At 54.9% G+C, this 23,467-nt stretch overlaps 1 protein-coding gene across 2 annotated transcripts; it reads right to left on the reverse strand.

Moving 5' to 3' along the window:
- Positions 1–916: 916 nt before the first annotated feature.
- Positions 917–17,580, reverse strand: URM1 (ubiquitin related modifier 1). 2 transcript variants are annotated; one of them, XM_081236576.1, is made up of 5 exons: positions 17,490–17,580; positions 13,388–13,458; positions 5,138–5,219; positions 3,575–3,623; positions 917–1,176 (listed from the first exon to the last, which is right to left on the reverse strand). In XM_081236576.1, the coding sequence occupies exons 1-5, from the start codon at positions 17,522–17,524 to the stop codon at positions 1,165–1,167; spliced, it is 249 nt and encodes an 82-aa protein (XP_081092702.1). In that variant the 5' UTR covers positions 17,525–17,580; the 3' UTR covers positions 917–1,164. The 2 variants fall into 2 exon arrangements, with proteins under 2 accessions (XP_081092702.1, XP_081092701.1); XM_081236575.1 differs by lacking the exon at positions 917–1,176 and adding an exon at positions 2,115–3,208.
- Between the last annotated feature and the right edge of the window lie 5,887 nt (positions 17,581–23,467).

Raw genomic sequence — 23,467 nt, forward strand, 5'->3', positions numbered from 1 at the left:
CCAGGGGCGACCGGGATCCCCACGCAGGGTCGGGATCCGCGTGCTTGCTCGTCCACCTTACCGCGGGATGGGCCGCGACTGCCGAGCATCTGCGAGGTCCGCGAATCTCCGGAGATCTGGTCCGGCGCTTTTAAGGAGCGAGGCAGAACCCCGCAGGAGACCGGGGCCCTGAACTCAGGGGCTTCGCCACTGATTGTCCAAACGCAATTCTTGTACGAGTCTGCGGCCAACCGAGAATTGTGGCTGGACATCTGTGGCTGAGCTCCGGGCACGACAGCGGCGGGAGCCGCAGGGACCGAGCTCAACGCGGGCGAGACTCCTCGGGGTGGCGGCTGGCTGGCCCCAGCGCGAGGATCGCGGCCCTGGCCAGGCGCGCGAAGGAGGGACATTGGTCCCTGTCACCAGCGCCGCCATCCTCCTCCCCTCGTCGTCGTCCTCGTTCTCCTCCTCCTCCTCTGCGGGTGACCAGTCCTGGCTGGCGGGGTCCTCCAGTCGATAGCGTCGTTTTTCCCTTTTTCAAATTTCGGCCGGGAACGAAGCTGGCACGCCGCGGCGGGGCCCAAATGTGGTCCGGGAAGCTCGCCCTCGGCCCGAGCCGCAGAAAGTCCGGGACGAAAGAAGATGACGGCGGACTGCGCTTGCTAACTCGTTTTGAATTGATTCTAACCCATCCTCCCCCACCCATATCCCCTAAGCAAGCCTAAACCGACCCCTGAATCCCAAATAAACCGACCTCTCCCGCCAGCCCCTCCAGACCGACCCCTGGGCTGAGCCTCCTCCAGCCGCGGCTGCAGTGGGAGAAGCGTCGGCAATGATGCGCTCATTGCCCCCGCGGGGCAATCGCCTCGGCTTTGGAAATAGAACTTGGACAAACGAATTCTTTTCATTAAAGACAAATTTTTGGAGATAGTGGGGTTTATTTATTTGTTTATTTCCTCAAAAGTGGGTTCAGGAGTTGCGGGGTGGGGGGGCAGCTGGGTGTCGTCGGCTCTGAGCCCAGGTCATCTATCCCTGACCCCTTTTGCGCTCAAGCTGAAAATGACCCCAAATGCTTCAAGTGTGGCCCTGGCCAATTTCAGCCGTGTTGCTGGCATCCCCCGTCGCGGTGGAGAGCCTGGCTTCCCCAGCACGTCCTCCCACCCTGCTCCTCGGCATTAACTGGCGTTAACTGGCACGCTGTGGAGGAAGGGATATCCCGTTTTCACCCCTCCTCTCCCCAGTGCAGGCAGGAAAGGATTCCTCTCGCCCAGTTCCCAGGACTTGGAATCTTGCGGGGGTGGATACGGGGGCACTCCGAAGCTCAGTGAGGCTGGAGGCAGGAAGGCACTTCCAGGTTACAAGAATCGGGACAGGTGGATCCTTCAAGTGAGGCTGTCCCTTACCCTGTTCCCTAACATGCAGACCCTGACCTCAGCACCCAGTGCGGGCTGGTCATACAGCCTCTCCCTAGACAGCACCTGCACCCATAACCTCAACATGGCCACTCCCACACACACACATACCCGGGGGGCCTCCACCTGCAGCAGTGCTGGAGAGCAGCTCACCAGCCCGGGGGTCGTCTGCCCACAAAGCCTTGAGAATGATGTGCACACACCACCGCCAACACCGTTAGGACAACCCTTTGCACTTTCATCTCCAGAGCGAGAGAAATTCCACCTTAAATTTTTAACATTTAATGGAAAGCAAAGTTTGGGGGCGGGATGATGTTAATGTCCTAATTTTTTTTTTTTTTGAGGTCTCCCTCCAGCAAACAAAGCTTTTCCTCCAGGTCATGGGAAGTGGGGCTCTGCAGTCTTATCTATACCTCCTCCGTCCTGAGGCCGCTGGCTGCAGCTGGTGGGACAAAGCCTGGCCTTGGACAGACGGGTAGGGAAGTATCTGGGGACCCAGACTGGTCAGCATAGACTGGTCTGCCACCCCTTTTCCAGATGGCCCTATCATATCACCCTTTCTCGGAGTCTGGACAGTCTGGCTTTCAACCCCTGCTCCCTTTTCGGGTGAAGGGCAGTTCTGAAAGCCCTAGGCTGAAGACAGAGAGGTTGGACCAGAGACCAAGGCTGGGGGAAACGTGGGGTGCCACCAGTTTCTAAGGATGAAGTTCCAGATAAGGCCAGTAAACAACCTAGTCTTTTATTTGCCCAAGGCCAGCTGTTGCAGGCACTGAGGCCCCAAGACTTCCAGAAGGGATGGAGGGAGGAGGGGTGAACCATCCTGCCTACCAGGTGCTGCCTGCCCCCATCCTGCTTCCTGCAGGAGGTGAGAGAGGACATCAAGTGTACATTTGTGCCATCAAGTATCTCCCCACTTTTCAGATACTATAAAAATTCAGTTCTTGTTGAGGAGGAAACTGAGGCACATTGGCCCCCCAAGCCTCTGCCAGTCCAAGGTTTAGCCGACACCCTCCTTCTCTCCCCCCTCAGCACCTCAGCAGAATGAGCTGCACGCTGGCAGCCTTTTGCCGGGAGGAGGGTCTCAGGAGCCCATCTGGTGGCCTGTGTGGGGGGAGGCCAGTCAGGTCAAGCGCTGTGGGTGGGGGAGCAGGAGGAAGGGTGCGGCTGCAAGAGCAGCTGCTGTGTGTGTGGGGGCAGCACTGAATAGGGGACCCCAGCTGGGGCTCCACAATGATATCAGTGGGGGACAGGCAGAGCCCTCTGCTGTCCAGATGGGGAAACTGAGGCGGAGACCCCTCCAATCTTTGAGGAGGGAGGGGCCTGCCATCAGCTCTTCAGGTTCATTCATCTTCCCCCAGGAAGGCACCACGGCCCAGGAGCTGGAGTGCCTCGTCAGCGGTCACTCAGTGTTTAGACTGAGACACAGGAGTAGAGAGCTGCCGGGTCACCTGCGCACAGACCCCTCCGCTCCTGACAAACTGAGGGGCACCCTCCCCCACCTCAGCTGCTGGGAGAGGGAGTGCCGGGCTCGGGCGCCTGCCCGCCTGCCTGCCCTCCCCTGCTCACGTGCCTGAGAAAGGCTCATTTTTAGCACCTGGCCTCCTTTCCCTGCCTGGAGGGAGCTCAGGGGACAGAGTAGGGAAGAAAGCAGCCAAGGGAGACAGGGAGATCTGGAAGCAGGGCCCAAGGGGATGTCTGACTGTTCTGTTCTCCCCACCCCAAGGGGGCCCAGGCACAGAGAAGGGCCCTTAGCCGCCGTGCAGCGTGGATATGAAGAGGATGCTGTCCTGGTCCTGAAGCTGGTAGTCCAGCTCACCCTGGTCCAGAAGAGAAATAAAGAAGACCGTCAAGGGCACTTTTCCAGTTTCTCCCCAGGTGTTGAGAGGGAAAGAGGGGGAGCCTGGCTGCTCTGGGAGAGAACGATAGGATCTACCAGAAGAAAACGGGTACCCTACGCATTAACTACTAGCAAAGCTCCAGGGTGGAGGAGAGCTCCTCAATTCCCCCCGCTACCCACTCCTTCCTCACTTGGGGTGGGAGACTCAAGTAGCCTCAGTCTGGAGGCCAGACTGGGACAGAGGATTACGCAGCCACCCTGTTCGCGTCTCATGAGAGGCCCAAGGCTTTCCTGCCAAAGCAGTGAGGGGAGCGGTTGAGGGAGGGCTGTCCCCCGAGGTACTGACCAGTAGCTCCCAGTCGGCATCGTTAATCAGCACCAGAATCCCTGGCCGCCTGTGGGAAAGACGGTGGTGAGTAGCAGGGCGTGAAGGGCAGGAGCTGGCTGGGGCAGGGGCAAAGGCTTAGACATTTGGGCCGCAGGAGTGTGGTGGGAGCCTTTTCTCTCGAGGGTCCCCATTAAAGCTCTCCCAGGGAGCGGAGGCGACAGGAAAGTCTGAGGGCCAGATGCAACACAGGTGCAAATTCCACTGCCACCTCCTAGACCTCGGGCAGGTCATTTTGTTGCCCTGAGCATCAGTTTCTTCATCTGAAAACAGGGTAAATCACAGTGCCTTCCTCACAAGCTCTGCGGGAGAATGAAGTGGGATGATGCGTGTGAGGTGCTTGCTTGCCAGGGTCTAGCATGGGAACCACTGGTAGCAGCCTATCTTTCCAGGGGTCTAACCTCACTGTCCTAGGCCTCCCGCATGCGTGTCCTGGAGAGGAGGCTACCTTGGCTTTTCTCAATCAGGGAAACCTGCCAGTGGCCCCGAGCCCCTGAAGGCCTGAGAGCAGCCCTGCCTGGAGTAAGACAGGGTAGGCCGACATTTGGACAGGTACCTTAGCCTGGTTCCTGCTGGCAATGACCCAAAGAGCATTGCTGTCCTTGGGGGTGACCTCCACGACTGTTGGACCATGACCGGAGCCACAGGTTGGATGGCAGCCCTAGCCCCCAGGGCCTGCTGGTGAACCTCTGCCTCGAGGCAGATGAACAAGTCCCACAAGTGCCCTGGCCACTTCTGTGACATATCAGGCTGGCCTTGTTGTAGGAGTATAGTGACTTCATGGCACATGGAATCTGGCTCCTTTCCTAGGAGGCTAAGCTGGGCCTGGGACAGATACAGAAGCTCTGGGCTGGGCTAGGGGTGTCCCCAGCGAGCATGAATGTGCATGTGTGTGCACACGCATGCAGTGACTCCCTGTAATCCTAGACCTGCGCTGTCCAGCCCGGTACCTACGAGCAACATTTAAATTTAAATTCCATTTAAGTAACACTGAACGCTTAGTTCCTCAGTCACACTAGCCACATTTCAAGGGTTCAATATCCTCATGTGCCTAGCAGCTACCGTATTGGACAGCACAGATAGAGAACATTTCTATCATCACAGAAAGTTTCATGGGAGAACACTGTCCTAGGTTGTCAAGCGATGAGAGAGACCTTGGGTAGCACCTTTTCCTCAGTAATGTCTGTATGGAGAAAGTAGCTGAGGCCCAGAGAAGTGAAGTAACTTGCCCAAGGTTCCACAGCAAGTTTGTGGCAAGCAGAAGGCGGAGTCTAAGCTTTTTGATAAGTTTACCAGTCTCCTGACCCAGGTTTTGGAAAAAAACCCCCAACAGTCCAATGTGGTAACAAGAAAACTGAAAATAAACTTCAACAGAGCTGGACAGAGGCAGCCTTTTCCTTGGAGGGCTAAGAGGAGGATAAAGGGAGAACAGGACCCAGAGAAGGCTGTGTTTGAACCAAGGACGGGGGCTCAAACCTCCTTCCCTTCACCTGCCCTCCTCAGGGAAGGGAGAAAGGGACTCACACGCTGTCTCCCTGGATGAACAACTCCGGCCGCTCTTTTAGCAAGTTCTTCTTGATCCAGACAAGGAGGTTCCGGATGTCCCCTGGAGAAGAAGGCACAAAACAAACTAATGTCAAGTCCAAATGATTCCTGGCCCTCAGGGCCTTGCCTGGACCAGGAGGAAGTGAATATGGGGCTGAGAGGGCCTCTTTTAGACCAGGCTGCCTTGGCCCCTGAACTAGTGGATTCCCAAGGTGAGGAAAGGGACCTGGAGAGGCCTTCAGAGAAAAGTGGCATCTGGCACTGCTGAAAGCTTGAAGAAGAGGCAATGGGGATGCAAGGCAGACAGCAAGAGGAATGGTCCCGTCCGAAAGGGTTGAGAGGCAGACCTCCACCCACTAGCCCTTGAAGATGGTCTGAAACCGCCATGGGTAGGCTTCTGGGAGAGCCCCTCCACCTTTATCTCCCCAGCCAGTCCCAGATGGGGAGCATTCGGCTTTGCTCTTGGAAGGTCTGCATATATTTCCCTTTGTCAGGGAAGAAAAACAATGGCTGAGCCGATAACATCATTTAATTTCCTCTGACAGGAGGAGAGAAGGATCCTTCACCAGCCGGAGACGCTGACAGATCACTGCCCCTCCGCTCCCCCTTCGCAGAGCCCTCCAGGCCAGGGGCGGCCACCCTGAAGAGGCAAGAGGTTCAGGGTCGAAAGGGCCTCTCCTGCTCAGCTGGACACTGCGATCTGCCTCTGTGGGTCTGGGACAGCCACCAAGCTCGGTACATCATCTGGAGGCTCGGAGCCACCTGTCTCCCAGGCCTTCTCTCCTTTTCTGGGAGCCAGGCCCCAGGCCACAGCACACTGAAACCGGGCTCTATGATCTCCTCGAAGGCTATGGCTCTCAACGATCCACGGCTCAAACAGAGCATCCCTGAGGCTGCAGGAGTTGCCTTCTCAGAGACGAGCTGAGATGATAGCTCGTCTCTGCGAAGCCAGCAGAGGGCTGGAGGTTAGCCATCTCCATCCTGAGTCAGCGTCTCAGAGGGGTCTCTGTCCTAGGTCCGTGCCTGAGGCAAAGCTCAGGGCCTAAGCTGGAGAAGGGCCCAAGCAGTGCCTTGGTTTCCCTGGCTGGAGGTGGACTCCTGGCACGCAGGCGAGGGAAAGGCTGCCAATTAAGGAGAGGCCCGGCGCGTGTCACACACAGCACCAGCCTTGGGCAGGGTTTTAAGGCACTCAAGCAGGCGGCACCCTGGATGGACTGGTTCACTCTGCTCTGTGCCAGCTTCCCTGGATCGTACGCCAGCAGAGCACAGGGCCATGGGCAAAGTGTCCACGGACTGAGACTGTGCCTTTCAATTTTAATTCCTATTTTTAAACAAAGCAGATGGGAGTCTTCACGGTCCCTGGAGCGGGCAGGGCACGGGGAGTGTTGCCTCCAACTAGCTGCAGTCCATTTAGACTCCTGGCTGGGTTCCTCCCAGAGGCCTGGGTTTCAGAGGCTTCCCCTTGGCCTCCATCTTGGCACTGTCTGGTGGGCCGCCAGCCCATATATCTTGTGGCCGCTCGATAGAGCCGCCGGGGTCTGACACATCCATCAACCAGCCCTGGCAGGCGGGGTTGTGCCTGTGTGCGCAGAGGCACTGAGGGACTGGGCAGTGCCTGGCCTGAGGGCCACCAGCTGCACCTCCACAGCCCCCGCTGGCCTGTTCAGAACAAGGACCCTGGCTCCCTCCAAGAGGGGATTTCTGCTCCACTCTTGTAGGCTGGGGGTGGTGGGGAGGACTAATGGTCATGTCGGGGTCATCCAAGTGATGGCACCATCGTGAAGTCCCCAAGGGGTGGGCTGGGGGGGAGTCTGCTGTGGGTGCTGGCTCATTTATCATGATGCTTCTCTTTGCTGAGGTCATTCCCTCCCTCCTCTGCGCCCCCCAGGCCTGCCCACATTCTTGATAGCCTGTTACCATGGTGAGGCCACCGCATCACCACCCGTATTGTTCCCCCATGCCTGGATTTGGGGGTGGGGAGAGGTGGAACTCCCGGCTCCCTTCGCAGGCTGCAAGGGCCACTCCGCCTAGCCTGAAACACACCCCCAGGGACATCGAGCTAGGCTTGCGGAGGCCCAGACAATATGCAAATAGCCTCCAAGCCAGATGGTCGGCTTCCAAAGGCGCCCAGGGGAGGAGGAAGGGTTAAGCAGAGTCGGGGCTGGTGGCTCAGGGATGGCTCTGGGGAATCACACTTGCACCTTCCCCCTCTGTGTCCTCCTGCCTTCCCATTGCTACTGATGGTGGCTTCCCTCATGGGATCCCATGCAATCACTGACAAGACAAATATTTACTGAGCAGCTACTATGTGCCAGGTGCCAGGGAGACGGCGGAGAGCAAGGCAGACACAGAGCCTACCCTCATGGAGTTAAGAGGCCAGCAGGGGAGACAGACATTACTTAATTAGTCGTGACAAACGCCCTCTCCTTTGTGTGGGATCAGGAAGGGCTCCCCTGAGGATATTAACACTGAAGCTGAGGCCTGAAGGATGAGAAGCGTGGGATGCGGGAGTGTGCCAGACAGAAGGAAGAACATATGGGAAGACCTGAGGCAGGTTGGAGTTGGCAGGTTCAAGGTAATACAACAGAGAAGGCCAGAAGATCAGCCTGAGACAAGGCCAGAGAGGTAGCCAGGGCTGGACTATGCGGGGCATGTGTGGGCCTTGAGAAGGGGCTGCTTGGGAAGAGGCCTCTCCCTCCTCGGGAGCCCCAGGGGTATTTCCTGAGTGTGAGCCCCAGCATGCAGCAGGGACTCTCTCACACAGAACGCCCCTGAGACGTTTACTGAGCACACGGACAACTGTGGGCGGAGCGGGGGAGGAGGACTGGTTAAGGACGGGACTCAGCCCTGGGTCTGAGTTCGACTCCATCACTTCCTAGTTATATGACCTTGGGTAAGGAATTCTCTTGAGCCTCCTTCTCTGTCAAATGGGAACTGTAAGAATGCCTCATAGTGTTGTTGTGAGGCTCAAATAAGATGGTCCACATAAAGCTCTTGGCACTGTGCCTGGCAGAGCGATGCTGTAACTCTTCTATGAGCCAGAGGAAAAACCTGTACCCTTTCATCTCTCTTGCTGCCCTGAGCTTCCACATGCTCTGCCCAGGGGCCTGGCACCTCGAGGACATGCTTAGGAAGCTCTGGAGGGTGCGGTACAGTGAACTATTGAACAGACACTGCTGGGACTGGCTGGGGTTTTCTGTGGGATCCACTACCTTTCTATCAGACCTGGAGAGGGAATGAGAGAACGGGGGCATTGGGAGAGTGGCGAGGGGGCCCCAAACACCGGCCTTCCCTCCACTTTAGATTTTCAAACTCCTAAGATGCTCCCTGGACAACCCAGGTGGAAGGAATCACACTCTGAGGGCAGGCAGCCCAGGGCAGGGAGATGAGCACCCCAGTGTAAGGTTTCCAGTGCAGGAAGCCTTGGGACCTGGCCTGCCTACTGGGGGAAGAGCAAGTGATGGGAGCTACTGCTTCCATGGCAGAGGGGTTAAGAGTTCGGGTTCTGGAGCCGGAAGGCCCTGGGCCATGCACTAGATGGCCCTGGGTAGGATGTCACTTGACCTAAGTCTCTCAGGGCTATCCTCTAACAAATGGGGATAATAATCCAAACTCCTAATGCCAGCAGCAGGCCCAGCAGTGTCAAACAGACCAGACAAATGCACGTTTGCCCGCAGTGACTCAGGATTGCTTATCCTGTGGGCTGCCAGAACCTTCTCCTAAAGGCTGCTGGGAAAGGGGCACCACATATGCCCCTCTTAGCACCTACAAAGGCTCCCACCAGAATCCTGTGCCCCAGTGGATTTGTCCTTGTCTGGGGACAATAACCACCCACTGTGGCAGGGCCCCCATGGTGTCCTAGCTCTCTGGTCTCATCTGATATTGCATCCCGGCTGCGGTGGACCTTCATCCAGCCTCTTCTTGAAGGCCTCCGGGGAGAGCTTTTCTCCCAACCAGAAATCTGGCTTCCTGTCCCTCCCACCCACCGGGCCTGGCTAGTCCTGGGGACCACGCCAACTAATGTGGCTCCGCTTCCCCACACCATGCAGACTTGGGAGGGACGGATCCGCTACGTCTTCTCTTCCACAGGTTAAGCCGCTCCTGTCCCCACCAAGTCCACCAGGCTCCAGGACAGGGCTCTTCTGGGAGCCCACCCCAGGCCTTAGTTGAAAGGGGAGAAGAAAGAGCTGGGATGGGGGGAGTAAAAGACAAGAGAGGGTAGAGGGAACATCAGAGGGTCCATTTACAAGTGAATGGGGGTAAGAATGGAACAGTTTGTGGGCTAAACTGGCCTCAGAAGGAGGTTTACAGATGTGCGTGGGGACGCTCCTCATTGTTTAATTAAGCAGAAAGTGGATCTTTTCAAAAGCAATTTTGCACAGGGACTGAGAGTGGTTGGGGGGAGAGGAGGGTGGTGGGGAGGGGATCAGCAAACAGGCCCCAGAGCAGAGAAAGGAACAGCTGGCCCCAGGGAGGCTGTGAAATGCATGCTAAGCAGTTTAAAGCGCCTGGGAGCTCCCTAGCCGCCCCTGCCTCCCGCGCCAGCCCCCCTTTAATACAATGGCAGGGCAGAGGGGCAGGGAAAGGTGAGGCAGACGAGTGTCTTCCTGGGGGCCAAGGCAGGTAATGCCCACACTGGGACGGCCGAGGTTTTGGGTTTGCTTCAGGCCACTGACCAACCATGGGCTGCGAGCCTTGTGTTGAAGGGATCCTTGAGGCACAAAAGCCAGCTCTCGGTGGCCAGTGCCCAAAGCTGGTGGGTGCCTCCCAACCCTGGCCACTCAAGGCCTATTCCATGAAGGTGGCAGTTAAGACCCACCCCCCTTTCCCCTGCACACACAACTGCTCACCGGATCAGTGCACCCTGTTTCCCAGAACCATATACTTAGATCTGGAAGCAACTTTTCCAAATTGCAGATGTCAAACAGATAACGAGTTCACTCCAGACTAAATCTAGCCCAACCTCCCATTTTACAGGTGGAAAAAAAGAGGCCTGCAGAAATAACTAATTTGCCATCACGCGCTGCCAGGGCTCCTCTCTTGCGATCTCACCCACTTTGGCCTTGCCCAGCCTCTTCTCCCAAGTTGGCTGGGTTGGAAGCTCTCCCCTGGCCCAGGACCCAGGGCCCTGTTTAGTCCCCTTGTTTGTGAGCCTTGTCACAATCCATGATCTTATGGCTGCTATTTTCTCTGCTGGAGCCTCCAAGACCTGCTTGGCCAAGTGGCAGCCCCTGGGCTGGGAAGGCTGCCAGATGGCAGATCTGGGCACGGGCTTGGGGGGAAGAGTGTTACTTTCCCAGTGGCACCAGGCCCCTGCCCTCCTGTTGGGCTCCGTGTGCCAGGGTGAGGCCTGGTAGCTGCCAACCAGCTCTGAGGCTGTGATGTGACTTACACCTCTGGGCACAGAAGGGCAAAAATGGAAGCCAGAAGTAGAGATCCACAGCCAAGGGTCCAAAACTGAGCACATGGGCCATTTCCGCTTGCCTCTCCTGCCTTCTTTTCTTTATTCCAGAGCGGGGAGGACAGGCCCCCACCTGCCCCCTAAGCAGCAGACGGGGGACCCAAAACCTGGGTCTCAGCCCAGCTTCCCTACTTGAGTAACTCTGGACAGGTCACTCTCTTTCTCTCTCTCTGTGAGGTTTGGTTTCCTTGTCGATAGATAATATATACTGGGCTCATCATGAAAATTGAAATAAGTAGCTGTTGGAGGCATGAAAGAAAGTGTAAAAACTGGAAAATAGGGCTTCCCTGGTGGCACAGTGGTTGAGAGTCTGCCTGCCGATGCAGGGGACACGGGCTCGTGCCGCGGTCCGGGAGGATCCCACATGCTGCGGAGCGGCTGGGCCCGTGAGCCATGGCCGCTGAGCCTGCGCGTCCAGAGCCTGTGCTCCACAACGGGAGAAGCCACTGCGGTGAGAGGCCTGCGTACCGCAAAAAAAAAAAAACTGGAAAATACACTGCATGTTTGAGATGTTATGTGATTCAGGGAACCTCCTGGGATAAATGGTAATGGGTTAGCGGTACCATGCAAGGACGGCGGCGACCCTGACATCTGCTTCTGAACCCCAGCTCTGCCATTTATATAACAGTATGACCTGGGGTAAGACTTTTGACATCTCTGGGTTTGGGTTTCCACTTTTTAAAATGGGAATAATAATGATAGCTACCACCTAAGAATTTGTGACAATTATTGGTACAACCAGCTGGGGCTTTGCCTACCATGCCACACTCAGCCTGTGCCCCTTACTACACTGGCCTTCCTTCAGGTCCTTGACCACCTCAAGGCCTTCTGCCCAGGGGCTTCACAAGTGCCATCCTCTGTACTTGGAGTGGAGCCCCTGCATCTCTACTCTGCCCCCAGTTTATTAGGGTGGCTTCTTTTCGTTCCTCAGGTCTTAGCCTCAAGGTCACCTCTGTAAAGAGGCCTTCCCTTACCACCCCGTTGTCTCATTCAAAGCACCCTTTTGTTCTCCTCGTGCCAGGGATGACCCCTCGTTCAGTTACGCGTTCGCGTGTTTACTTCTTCACTGCCTGGCTCCACTGCCATTACTCTGTAAGCTCCATCAGGGCAAGAACCATATCTGTTTTGCTTACGACCAAATACCCAGCAACTAGTACAGTGCCTGGCACAAAGGAGACATTCAAAAACACGTGTGCCAATTACAGCAAAGAATAAAGTACTTACTTCCATGCCTGGCACTTGGTGCCAATGAATGAATGAAAGGGGCTGGAATGATTAAACTCGGGGACTTGCATGCCAAGCAAAAGCAGGGCAAAATAAATCATAACTTGTGATGTTTTAATAACTTCCCAGATAAGTCTTCATGGCTGAATCTTTGAGAGGCTTCTGAGAGCCCCTTGTTCTCTACCAAGGCTACACAGCCATCTGTCAAACTAAGAAACCATCGCCTTTATCATCTTGGGTCTTCCCCCACCAGGGACACAATCCCACAGTCCTGACATTTAACCCCAGCCTGATGCCCACACCCAGCTCCTGGGGGCAGTGCCCTGTCCCTTAGTGAGTGTCCCCCGGCCTCTGAATGTGGCACACAGACCCGCCCTATGCCATTGCTCTCCAACCCAAGGGAGGGTCAGAAACAGCCTTGGTAGCCAGTGAATCTGGGCAGTAATTGTCTGACTCTTGGCAGATGCACGTCCAGCCCCAGAGCACTCCTGTCAAACCTCACCTGACCATTTTCTACTGCTCACCTCCAGGAACCTCGTTCCCCTGCCTCCTCATAGAACTGATTTCCTCTTCTTCCCGCAAGTATCTCAGCCCTAGGTGAGAAGGGCTCTTATCCCTGAACATTCTGCTCTGCTAGGATCCACTGCTAGGGCTGCAAAGCACCTCCCCAGTTGCGATGTCCAGCCCCTGCCTCTAGGTTACACTGCTATTTACCCAGCTGGACCTCTGGAAATCAACTCCTCACTCCCTCCCCCTGTCTGAAGGCAGGGTCTGTCTCCCCAGTGCCTGGTACATGGTCTGCAGCACGGGAGGCGCTCAGTGCACATTCGCTAAAGAAAGGTGAACAGGTATTTGAATGAACACGTGGAAAAACCCCCATCTCCCTTAGTCAACCTCCCTCCTCTAACCTCCTTTCTGGCTGGATGCTTTTCTTCTCATCCAGATCCTGTTCCCACCACGTAAGCCCGTCTGCATTGTTCCATTCTGGACGAAGCTTACCTCCTTCATGAGGACATCTCTCTGCTGCCATCCAGTGCATGGTACCGCTGGCTGACACCTTCTAGCAACCCTGAGAAATGGGGATTACCATCCCCATTTCACAGATAAGAACATTAAAGCTCAGAAAAGTGAGGTGACCAGCCTAAGGGGCTAAGGGGATTCAAACTCAAGTCTGTCCAGGGAGTTCCCTGATGGCCTAGTGGTTAGGATTCCGGGCTATCACTGCCATGGCCTGCATTCAATCGCTGGTTGGGGAACTGAGATCCCACAAGCTGCGTGGTGCGGCCAAAAAAAACCAAACCAAAACAAACTCAAGTCTGTCTGAACACAGAAGCCGCGCTCGTAAGGACTAAACTAGGCCATCTCCTCCCTACAAAGCTGGCTGATTGCAGAGAGGATGCGGGGACAACTTGGTGATCTCTCTTCTTTCCTCCCCACTGGCCAGGGAAATTCCACCCATTCTCACTTGAACAGGGCTGAGTGACCCTGTGGAGCAGCTCCTGCCCAGTGGCCCCCAGAGAGGGGCTCAGAAAGCCCATACTCACAGGGTTCCTCCTGTCCAGGCAAGGTGACCTGATGCTTCTTCACACCGTCAAACAGGAGCTCCGCACCGCCTCTGCAAAGGAGGGCCAGAGAAAGAGCTGGGTGAGCTCCTGCAAACGCCTCAGAGACTGAAAACTGAGGAGGAGGTTGGCTCCAGAGGCCCAAGAGATGCAGAGACCAAGGTTCACGAACACCCTGGGTACCAGCGATCAAGTCTCAAGTGTGGCTTCCTGATGTGGTAAAGCAGGAGAGAAACAATTTTTATTAATATTTAAGTATCCAAATTTGCAGATTCTTGTTTTTATTCCTCTGCCTTAGTGCACAGGGGCAGAGCACAGGCTTTGGAGTTGTGGGCCCTGAGATGGAGACCAGGCTCTACCTGCCCCTGACGGCGAGACCTTGGGCACGTGACTTCATCTTCTGAAGCCTTAGTCTTTCCAACTGCAAAAATGTTGAGAAGCTACCATGTGGCACATTAGAGACCCTGTGTATCTAGAGGTTTCCTCTGGCTTGGCGATGCTTTGAAATTTCCCGGCCTGTGCCCCACACCCACCCCCGCTGCTGGCCTGGTGGGCGCATCACAGTGCTGGAGGGTAAGAGACCCCACTGGGCTTAGCAATAACCCTGCCATTTGCTACAACATTCTTCCTCTCATCTCATCTTCAGGGAATCCCAGGGAAGGCGGGAGGGAGGCGGATATTATTAACTCCAACCAGTGGAGAAGCAGACTGGGGCCAGAAGTGACTTGTCCAAGGTCAGACAGGCAGTGGCTGAACTAGGATTTGAATTCTAACTGGTTTCTCGCAGAAACAACCAAGACTCCCCCAAAGGTCAGGAAGCCCCTTGAGGGCAGAGTCTGGCTCACTTCTGTGTGCCAACACCTGGCCAAGGGAAGACTGGGACAGCAGAGATGCTCAAAGCCAAGTGCAGAAGCCAGGGCTCAGGATGCAGACACTTGGGCTCTTTCAGTGCCCCGCACGGCTCCTCCCCCTGGGTCTCTCCATTCCCGTCTCGGACTTCACATGGATCTTAAATGAGAAGGCCTTAACAGACTTTTGACGGATGTGATGCCTCCCACCCCACCACCCTTTCCTAATTTCAGAGAACAGAGATGTCCTGAGACAGTCCACTGGGAGGCAAAGGCAAGGCAAGCATTGTCATGGGGGAAACATGGGGCGACTGTCATCCAAACAAGGTCATGCTTTGTTGATGCAGAAATGTGGAGGGGGAGAGGAGGCCCATCTGTGGTCGTGCACAGGGCCATTTCAGCTGCAAGCCCGCACAGAGCGTCCATTTATCCCCTTCCAAGAGCCTCGTTCTCTCCTGGGTGGGGGCTGGCATATGCAGCAGCTGGGGTGGGGGAGGGTGACAGGCAAGGGGCAACAGGAGTTGGGGGTCAGAGGAGTGGGAACTGGAAGCACAGGGATCCAGGCAAACAACTCAGATTGGCCAAACCTGGTGGTGCCAGGCTCAGAGGCCAGGGCTGTTTTTCCCTTCACAAGCGGATGAAGAACCAGTCTGGGTCAGAGAGTGACCTGTCACTGCTGGGTTCACTAGCCCTCGAGGGAGGGGTTGGCATTTTTGTCGTCGGCACACCTGGAGGGGAGGAAGGTGCAGGCCCAGCCTCTAGAGTGATCCAGGGAGGCAGGAGGGGCCTGTTTTGGTCCCAGAAGAGAAGCAAAGCCAGACGCTTATGTTCTACAGGATATGCTATTCAAACGCAGTTAATACCTGTCTTTCCTCCGCTCCCCAGTTCTCGGTGGGAGGTGTCTGTTGGTACCAGTGACTGGTACAGACATTCCCAATATGGCCTTCCCTTTTTCTAGTTTATCTTCATCTTTTTACCTTATATATTTTTATTTTTATTTATTTCCCCTCTACCTGCTGGCCTGGTACACAGCAGGCACTCAAGAAATATTTGATGAATGAATGAAAATGCCCATTTCCCTCACTTCTTCTCTGACCTCAATGGCATTCCCTCCCTTTGCCAATACCTCCCAGACTAAAGGAGGAGGAAAAGGGAGAAGAAGAGGGCATCTCACATCTGTACTACATACTCTGCATCCTCTGGGACCTGAGAAAATGCTCTGTTCAGGAGGCAAGATGAGGATGGCAGAACTGGTCAATGACAAGAGGGAGAAAGGTGGGCGAGGTCTTCTAGAGCGTCTATCAGAGCTGGTGGGGCTGAGGGGACCATATCTGCTCAGGGGAAAGAGGCAAAGGCCTAACCCACACTCTTCAAGGATTGGGGTGGCACTGAGGGACAAAAGGGAGAGAATGTTGGGCAAGGCAGCTTCTCTGCGAATCTACTTAGGTTCAGAATAAAGGACGAAGGAAGTCTGCTAAGAGACGTAGGAAATGAAAGAAAGGCCGGGGCAAAGGCATGCATTGAGACAGAGACAAAGAGGGAAGGAATCTGGGCTTGGCATACATACTGGGCATTCTTGCTTCCCGAGAAGCTGCAGTTCTCAGGGGACACTGGGGTGGTGGGTGAAGGGAACGCTGTCTTGCCTTGCCAGGGTTCACTACTGCTCTTGGGGGTAAGGGAGGCTGAGAGATGGTCAAACCAGAAAACGGGTGCTCAAGCTAGTCTGTAAGCTCTGGAGGGCAAGGACCATATCTTCCTCACATGACTTCCCCACTGCTGCCAGCACAGAACCTAGCAAACAGAAGACCTCTCTGAGGAACAAATACCATGTCTGACTCAGTGAGCATGACAGGTAAGCCGGCTGTAGATAAGCCTCAACACTGGCAATCTGCAGCTTCTCCCTCTTCAGCTCTGCTGAGGCCTGTCAAAGCAGCAGGGATCCTCCTAGAACCCCCAGGCTATGGGGGGCATAGCTGAGCAAAGGGTCAGAAAAGCAATATAGTCAGGAGGCCAGACAAACATAGTTCTAATTGGACCCGCGGGGCCAGACAATATCATCAATTAAAATGCAGTTAACATTCACGAGACTACCCCCTTGTAAGGGCCAGAAACGCTGAACGCTGGAGGGCATGGCCAAAGTTCTATTTATCTTTGTATCCTGTGTCTGGCTCACCGCCTGGCACATGGTAGGCACTCAATAAATGACTGGTGAATGGACTATGCAATGAAGGAAAAACATGAAAGAAACTGGGGGCATCCAATGGAAGGAAAGGCATTTATGGGCAGAGGTTTTAGATTCCCGTCCCGGACTTTTCCTTTCACATAAGCCTTGTCTTGTTTATCTTCACACACAAAGACAAATCTAGTCCCAGCTTTTCCATGGGACTCTGGAAATTATATCACCCATCTTCTAGGGTCTCAGCTTCTTTGCCTTCTCTCTAACCTCTGCAGTTTCTCTCAGCTCCGACATCAGATGAAAAACCTTCTGTTTATAGGAGGCAGAAGATAGTGGCTTGAGGAGACTTCCTCCCTCCTCTGTGTTTCTTCAGTTATTGGTGTGTGTGCCCCAATCCTGCACTTGTCACCCTGTGCATACTGTACTGTCATCAGGGTTAGTCTCCTCCGCTGTGCTACCTTACTTAGCCCCGGACCGCCACCTGACTCAGGAGCTGCAGGAGGCACTCCGTAAATGACTGGTGAGTAGCAAGTTTACTGAACGTACTGAAAGGGGTTCAGGTCTGTTCAACACCCCCAAATCTTGGGAAAGGGAGAAAAGGAATCTCGTCTGGCCACACACCCCACGAGAAACAAGGCTCCAAGAACCGTGTGAACGGAAATTGCTGCCAGAAGAAAGAAATCAGGGGCTGAAGGTGCTCCTTCTCGATCCGAGGAACTCAGATACCAGACACACGGGCCTGCTCCAAAACCAGGTTGGCAAAGAAGGTTGAGAGGCCGCCCGCTAACCGTCAAGCCTTTTGAGTCTGGCAGGGCTCAGGGTACGGAGGAGTGCCCAGACCGCACCTCCACGCCCCGGCGTGCGCCTCTATTCCCGGACATACGGCCTCGTGGCCCAGGCGGACCGAACCTCTCAAGCTCTCCGAGGCGGGTGCCGTAGCTCAAGGAAGTCGCCGGGAGCCTCGGCGATTCGGTCGTGACAGGCCCCAAGGCAGAGGGAGGGGAGTTCCGAGCCCGACGACTTCAATCCATCCCCACGGCGCCCCAGCTCTGTGACTCACCCGAACTCCACCTCCACTGACAAGGGCGCTGCCATGTTGAGGAAGCCGAGCTCACAGGAAACTCTCTTCAACTTCCGACGCTACTGCCTCGTTTCCGGTTGCCGCGGACGGAAGAGGCGGTGCCAGGGAAACGCTCCTGCTCAGCTATTGGAGGGAGGCCTGGAGCAGGGAGCTGAGCTTGGACGATAGTGGGTTGAGGGCATTTGAGTTGGTCCTTTTGTGCAGTTTAGGGATGGGGCTCAAACAACCAGGGCGGGCAGCGACTGGCATGAGCCACAGCTAGGCGGAGGAGAGCCCTGGCATCTTGGTGCTGAGACTGTGAGCCACGTTACAGTTGATCTTGCATTAGTTACCAGTTCTCTTCAGTCCGCACACCGCTTGGACGAGCCCGTCCACTCGTCTTGAATTATAAGTGACCCCCAAGTCTTTATTTCCGGCCCAGAAATCTATCTCCTGAGCCATCGACTCGCAGTCCAACCGCCCTGTCGATTTGGATTGCACTCATTCAACAGATATTTATTGCACGTCCTCCGTGTGCCTGGCATTTTGGTTCGTGCTAATGGATGCGGAGGTGAACGGGATAGGCAAGGTTCCAGCCCTTAGGGCACTCACAGTCTAGTGGGGGAAACTAATCAAATAAACATACGAGTCATGCTAATAAATGTAAAATCTCAAACTGAAAAATGATCTGGAATTGTAAGAACTTCAAAAAGAAAATGGACTGGACTGGACTTGGCCTGAGCGCTAAAGCCTAGTAGAGCTAACTAGGTGCACGTGAGGGGAGAAAAACCTCTGGGAGCATTCCAGCGAGAACAGACGGTGCAAAGACTCTGGGTGGGAGAACGTGCTGGAACACCAAGAGAAGGTGGAAATTGGGGAGCAGAGGGCCTGGTAAGAGATGAGGCTAGAAAGGTGGGCAGGGGCCAAATCATGCCTTGCGAGCCAGGTAAGAATTTCAGTCTCTATTCTAAAAGCAATGGTAGACCTTGGAAGGATTTTGGTGTGTGTGTGACATTATTAGAACTGTGTTTTAAAATATCCTTCCTGGGACTTCCCTGGTGGTCCAGTGGTTAAGACACTGTGCTACCACTACAGGGGGTGCGGTTTCAATCCCTGGTCAGGAAATGAAGATCCTGCATACTGTGAGGCGTGGCATATAAATAAATACAAACATACATAAACATATTAAAAAACATCCGGGCTTCGCTGGTGGCGCAGTGGTTAAGAATCCGCCTGTCAATGCAGGGGACATTGGTTCGAGCCCTGGTCTGAGATCCCACATGTGTCAGAGCAACTAAGCCCGGATGCCACAACTACTGAGCCCACGTGCCACAACTACTGAAGCCCGCACACCTAGAGCCCGTGCTCCACAACAAGAGAAGCCACCGCAATGAGAAGCCCACGCAACGCAACGAACAGTAGCCCCCACTCACCACAACTAGAGAAAGACCGCTTGCAGCAACTAAAATGAATAAATAAACAAACAAATAAATAAATAAATTTATTTTTTAAAAAACAAACAAAACTTCCTGGCTGCAGTGTGGAGAACGTTTGGGGGGAACAGGGAAGGAGATAGGGTGACCACTGCAGCCTGTTACAAAAGCCCAGGGAACAAAAGGGGTGAAGTGGATCTCCCAGGGCATCTAAACCACACTTCCAAAATCGAACCCAGCATTAGTAGAGAAGGTGGGGTAGCCTGGTGGTTAAGGGTGGATATAGGGATGTAGTCATCGCTAAGAGCTGGGAGTTCAACTGCCGGCTTTACGTCCAGGTCCCACCACTTCCTGCTGTGTCTTTGGTTAAGTCCCTAACGTCTTTGTGTCTCAGTTTCCTCATCTGTAAAATGAAGACAGTAACAGCCCCCATAGGGTTGTAGTCAGAACTAAGTGAGCTCTTGGCACAGTGCCTCGCATCCTAAAACAGGCTCCCCGTGTTCCCCATCTCCAGGATACCACTGCCATCCACGGAAACACCCCAGCAAGACACCTTGGACATCGTTCTTAATTCTCTTCCACACCCAGACAGTCACCACGTTTGGACTCGTCTCCTTGCTAAGCTGATTTTGCAACCCCACGTTCTTCCACCACCGCCACCCCCATCACCTCTCACCTGCACCTGCTTCTCTGGCCTGCCTGCCTCCCACTCCCTCCCTCTGGCCTTGGCTTCCTTGTACAATTCGACTCCACAGACAGCCCTGAGCGCCTTCAGTGTATCAAGCACGGTTCCAGGTCACTGGCAAAATGAGGGCAAATGAGACACAGCCCTGGTCCTCGAAAAGCACAGAAGAATCCTGTGGTAAATGGAAAGGCCCCAGTGGAAACTGTGGAACTCAGTTTCCCCAATCTGTAAGGAAGATTTTGGGGCCAAATGATCTCTTAAGGTCTTTTCAGCAAAAAATATTCTAGGGAATTCCCTGGCGGTCCAGTGGTTAGGACTCTGCACTTTCACTGCCAAGGGCCTGGGTTCGATCCCTGGTTGGGGAACTAAGATCCCACAAGCTGCACAGTGAGGCATTAAAAAAAAAAAAATATATATATATATATATACACACACACACATATATATATATATATACACACACACACACACACACACATATTCTAAGATATTTCCACTGGCTCCTCCAAGGGCTGAGCTCTAGAAACCTTGCCTGATTCATCCTGGATCCTTAGCTCATAATAAAGAGCTTCATACATTGTAGAGACCTGATAGGAGCTTGCTGAATGAGTTAATGAATGAATGCATGAGCGAACACATATCAATCCCCTGCTCAAAGCCATTTAATGTCTTCTCTTTGCTGACAAGGTAAAGGCCTCTGACTTTAGCCCACCTCTATGAGTTGAATATCCTCTAACCCTGTGAACCGCTGCCTCCTGAGGCTGGAATGGGTAAAGCTAAGGAGCTTTGGAAAAGCTTCATCCATTTGACAAACATTCATTGAGCACCTATTAAGTGCCAGGTCCAATGCTGGTGCTGGGAACACAATGGTGAACAAAACCAAGGGGTCGGGCTTCCCTCGTGGCGCAGTGGTTGAGAGTCCGCCTGCCGACGCGGGGGACACGGGTTCGTGCCCCGGTCTGGGAGGATCCCACATGCCACGGAGCGGCTGGGCCCGTGAGCTATGGCCGCTGGGCCTGCACGTCCGGAGCCTGTGCTCCGCAACGGGGGAGGCCACACCGGTGAGAGGTCCACGTATCGCCAAAAAACAAAACAAAACAAAAAAACCCAAGGGGTCCCTGCCTTCCTAGGGCTGATGTTTTGGAAAAGACACAGATGTGAAAATAGAGGACACAGTGCAATCAGTAGCATAAAGGGGGAACATGGGGGCCTGTGGGAGCTGCAGGTGGACCCTGTCCAGCCCTGGGGTTAGGCAAGCCTTCCCAGAGGAAGTCACATCGAAGCTGGAGTCCCAAGGAATTGTGGGAGGTGGAGGTGGGCAGGAGAGGGCATGTAGGGAGGCCAGAGGAGTGGGAACCCTTCCCACATTTCAACAGGCAGGGGGTCCTCCAGCTTCTCCTGGCAAAGCCCCAGAGACTGGGAGCTCACGTCTCAGTAAGTTGGCCCACTCTGAATGCCTGGCTCTCATTCTTAGAAAGTCCTTTCTCCTGACCCCAAGCCTACCCTACTCAACCTCCTAATTAGTAACAATAACAGTTTAACATATTATACTCATTCAGCGAGTACTGACCCCCACCCTGCCTCTGCCAGGAGCTTCACATGCATGACCTGATTGATGCCTCACAGGGGCTACTATTAGCGCCATTTTTCAAATGTGAAAACTGAGGCTGAGAACCGGTGACTTGTTCACGGACCCCTACGTGTCAGGCCTCGACCCCAGGTTGTTGTGCCTTCAGGATCCCTGACCCTCACTGCGTCCTGTTGGGCTTGGCTCACCCAAATGCCTTCCCCTGGGATCCACGCAGAAGAGGGGCTTGGGCCCCAACCCCGTCCCTCCAGCAGGCTGGCTAGCCGGGCGTTGGCCTCCATCCCCTCTGAAGCTCCTAGGGAGACAATGGCGGGGTCTGCAGGGGAGACGAGGCCGCGGGGGCCCCCCTGCCCGCTGCCCTTTGTCTCCCCGCCTGCTCCCCTCGTGCGCCCCGGGAGGCTGGGAGGCGCCTCTTGCAGGCTTCCACCTCCCATTCTTGTGCTAATTGGGTGTCAAGCTGAGATCAGTGAGAAAGAAATCCGCCCCGGCTCGGGTTAAACTGCCGCCAAAGATGAGGGCTGAGCCCAGAATATCATTAGGCCGGGAGGAAGCAGGGCCCCCTCCTCCAGGGGAGGGGCTGGCCACGCATTCAGGCCCCTTTGAAAGTCACTCGGTCGCCCCTTCCCTTGCCGCCAGCGCCTCAATAGGCCCCTCAGAGGTATTTAACCTTCTTCCCAGGGATTGAAAGTGATACACCAAGCACTGGCCTGGGCAGCCACTCGCCTGTCTAAGGGTGGTAGGACCTCTGGGACGCTCAAGACAGGCCCCTTCCAGCCTCCCCGGCCCAGCCTGCAGATGGGAACACTGAGGCTCTGGGAAGGGGGCTTGCATCCCAGCACTGCTATTCACAGGCCCTGTGGTCTGTGGAGAGACTTAGCTTCTCTGAGCCTCAGATTCCTCATCTGTGGAGTGGCAATAAAAACTGTAGCTGCTCTGTGTCACGGATTTAAGGAAATAACGCACATAAAGTGCCTGGCCTCACGTCCTGCACATAGGAAGTGCTCCACAGGTGGTGGCTGTCAGCAAGTCGAAGGAAATGGGTTTGGCCTGATACAAGGATTTCCTAGCTGAGCTCCCGGTCCTCAAGTGTGCAGGAAATGCCCACAAAGGATTCGCTCTGTATACCTTGCCTCAACCCTCCCCCCGGCCCCACCGCTGCAGCTTCACTGCCCTTTCGTCTGCCCTCCTCGCCCTTCCCTGCCCTTCCCCTCCAGGCCTCTATGTTTTGTGGCTCCTCCTGTCTGGGCCATTCTTCCCTCTCCTATTCTTGGATGACTCTTCCGTGAAAAGCCTCTGTGACCGTGAAACATGACTTCCTCACCTCCCCCACACGCCGACCAGGGCTCTGGGTTAGGGTGCAGCTAAGCACACACCCTTTGCTTCTTGACTGGCTAGGCCCCTCTCCTCTGCCCCCAGAGAGTGGGCTCCCTGAGGGCAGATCTGACCATGCCCCGCCCCCCTGCACAGAGTAGGGCTTTAGCATCTTCTCCGTTGATGTACTTACACAGTGCTTTGTAAACTGTGAAGCGCTATGTAAATGTCAGGAAATGCCCAGTAAACAGTCGCTATCCTTAACTTCACAAGCACCTATGGAGCACCGACTGCAGGCCCGGGGGATGACTCACACAGCCATGGTTTGGGATGACCAAAAGCAGACAGGAGAGCTGCAAGGCCCAGGGGCCCACCAGCCTCGTCCCTTCATGGAGGGGCTGGGGGCGGGTGCTGGTGCAGAAGTGGGAAACAGGCCTAGTCTGGGGTCTTAACACCTCAACACTGCTCCTTTTTTCTTTTAACTACCATGTACTGTGCAACTATCAGCATCAGACCCCATGCTAAGAGACTTCCAAGCACGATCTCATTACACGTTCACAATTGTCCCGAGGTAGGGATTCCTAGACCACCATTTACGGGAGAGGAAACTGAGGCCTAGCCTGGCACATGGACTTGAACTCAGGCCTGATTGGCTCCTGAGCAGGAGCTTTTTTTTTTTTTTTTTTTTTTTTTGCGGTACGCGGGCCTCTTACTGTTGTGGCCTCTCCCGTTGCGGAGCACAGGCTCCGGACGTGCAGGCCCAGCAGCCATGGCTCACGGGCCCAGCCACTGTGCAGCATGTGGGATCCTCCCAGACCAGGGCACGAACCCGTGTCCCCTGCATCGGCAGGCGGACTCCCAACCACTGCGCCACCAGGGAAGCCCAACAGGAGCTTTTAAACACCACTCCATACTGCCTCTGGGTGACTGTATTCAACCAGGGGTAAGGAACAGGGACCAC

Source organism: Mesoplodon bidens (genome assembly GCF_964165515.1).
Source record: "Mesoplodon bidens genome assembly, chromosome: 6".
Taxonomy (NCBI): domain Eukaryota; kingdom Metazoa; phylum Chordata; class Mammalia; order Artiodactyla; family Ziphiidae; genus Mesoplodon; species Mesoplodon bidens.

Coding starts and splice junctions, on each gene's coding strand:
- URM1 (XM_081236575.1), bottom strand. CDS start 17,524: ATGGCAGCGCCCTTGTCAGTGGAGGTGGAGTTCGG. Junction 13,459..17,489: donor TCAGTGGAGGTGGAGTTCGG/GTGAGTCACAGA, acceptor CCTCCTTTGCAG/AGGCGGTGCGGAGCTCCTGT. Junction 5,220..13,387: donor GCCTGGACAGGAGGAACCCT/GTGAGTATGGGC, acceptor CTTCTTCTCCAG/GGGACATCCGGAACCTCCTT.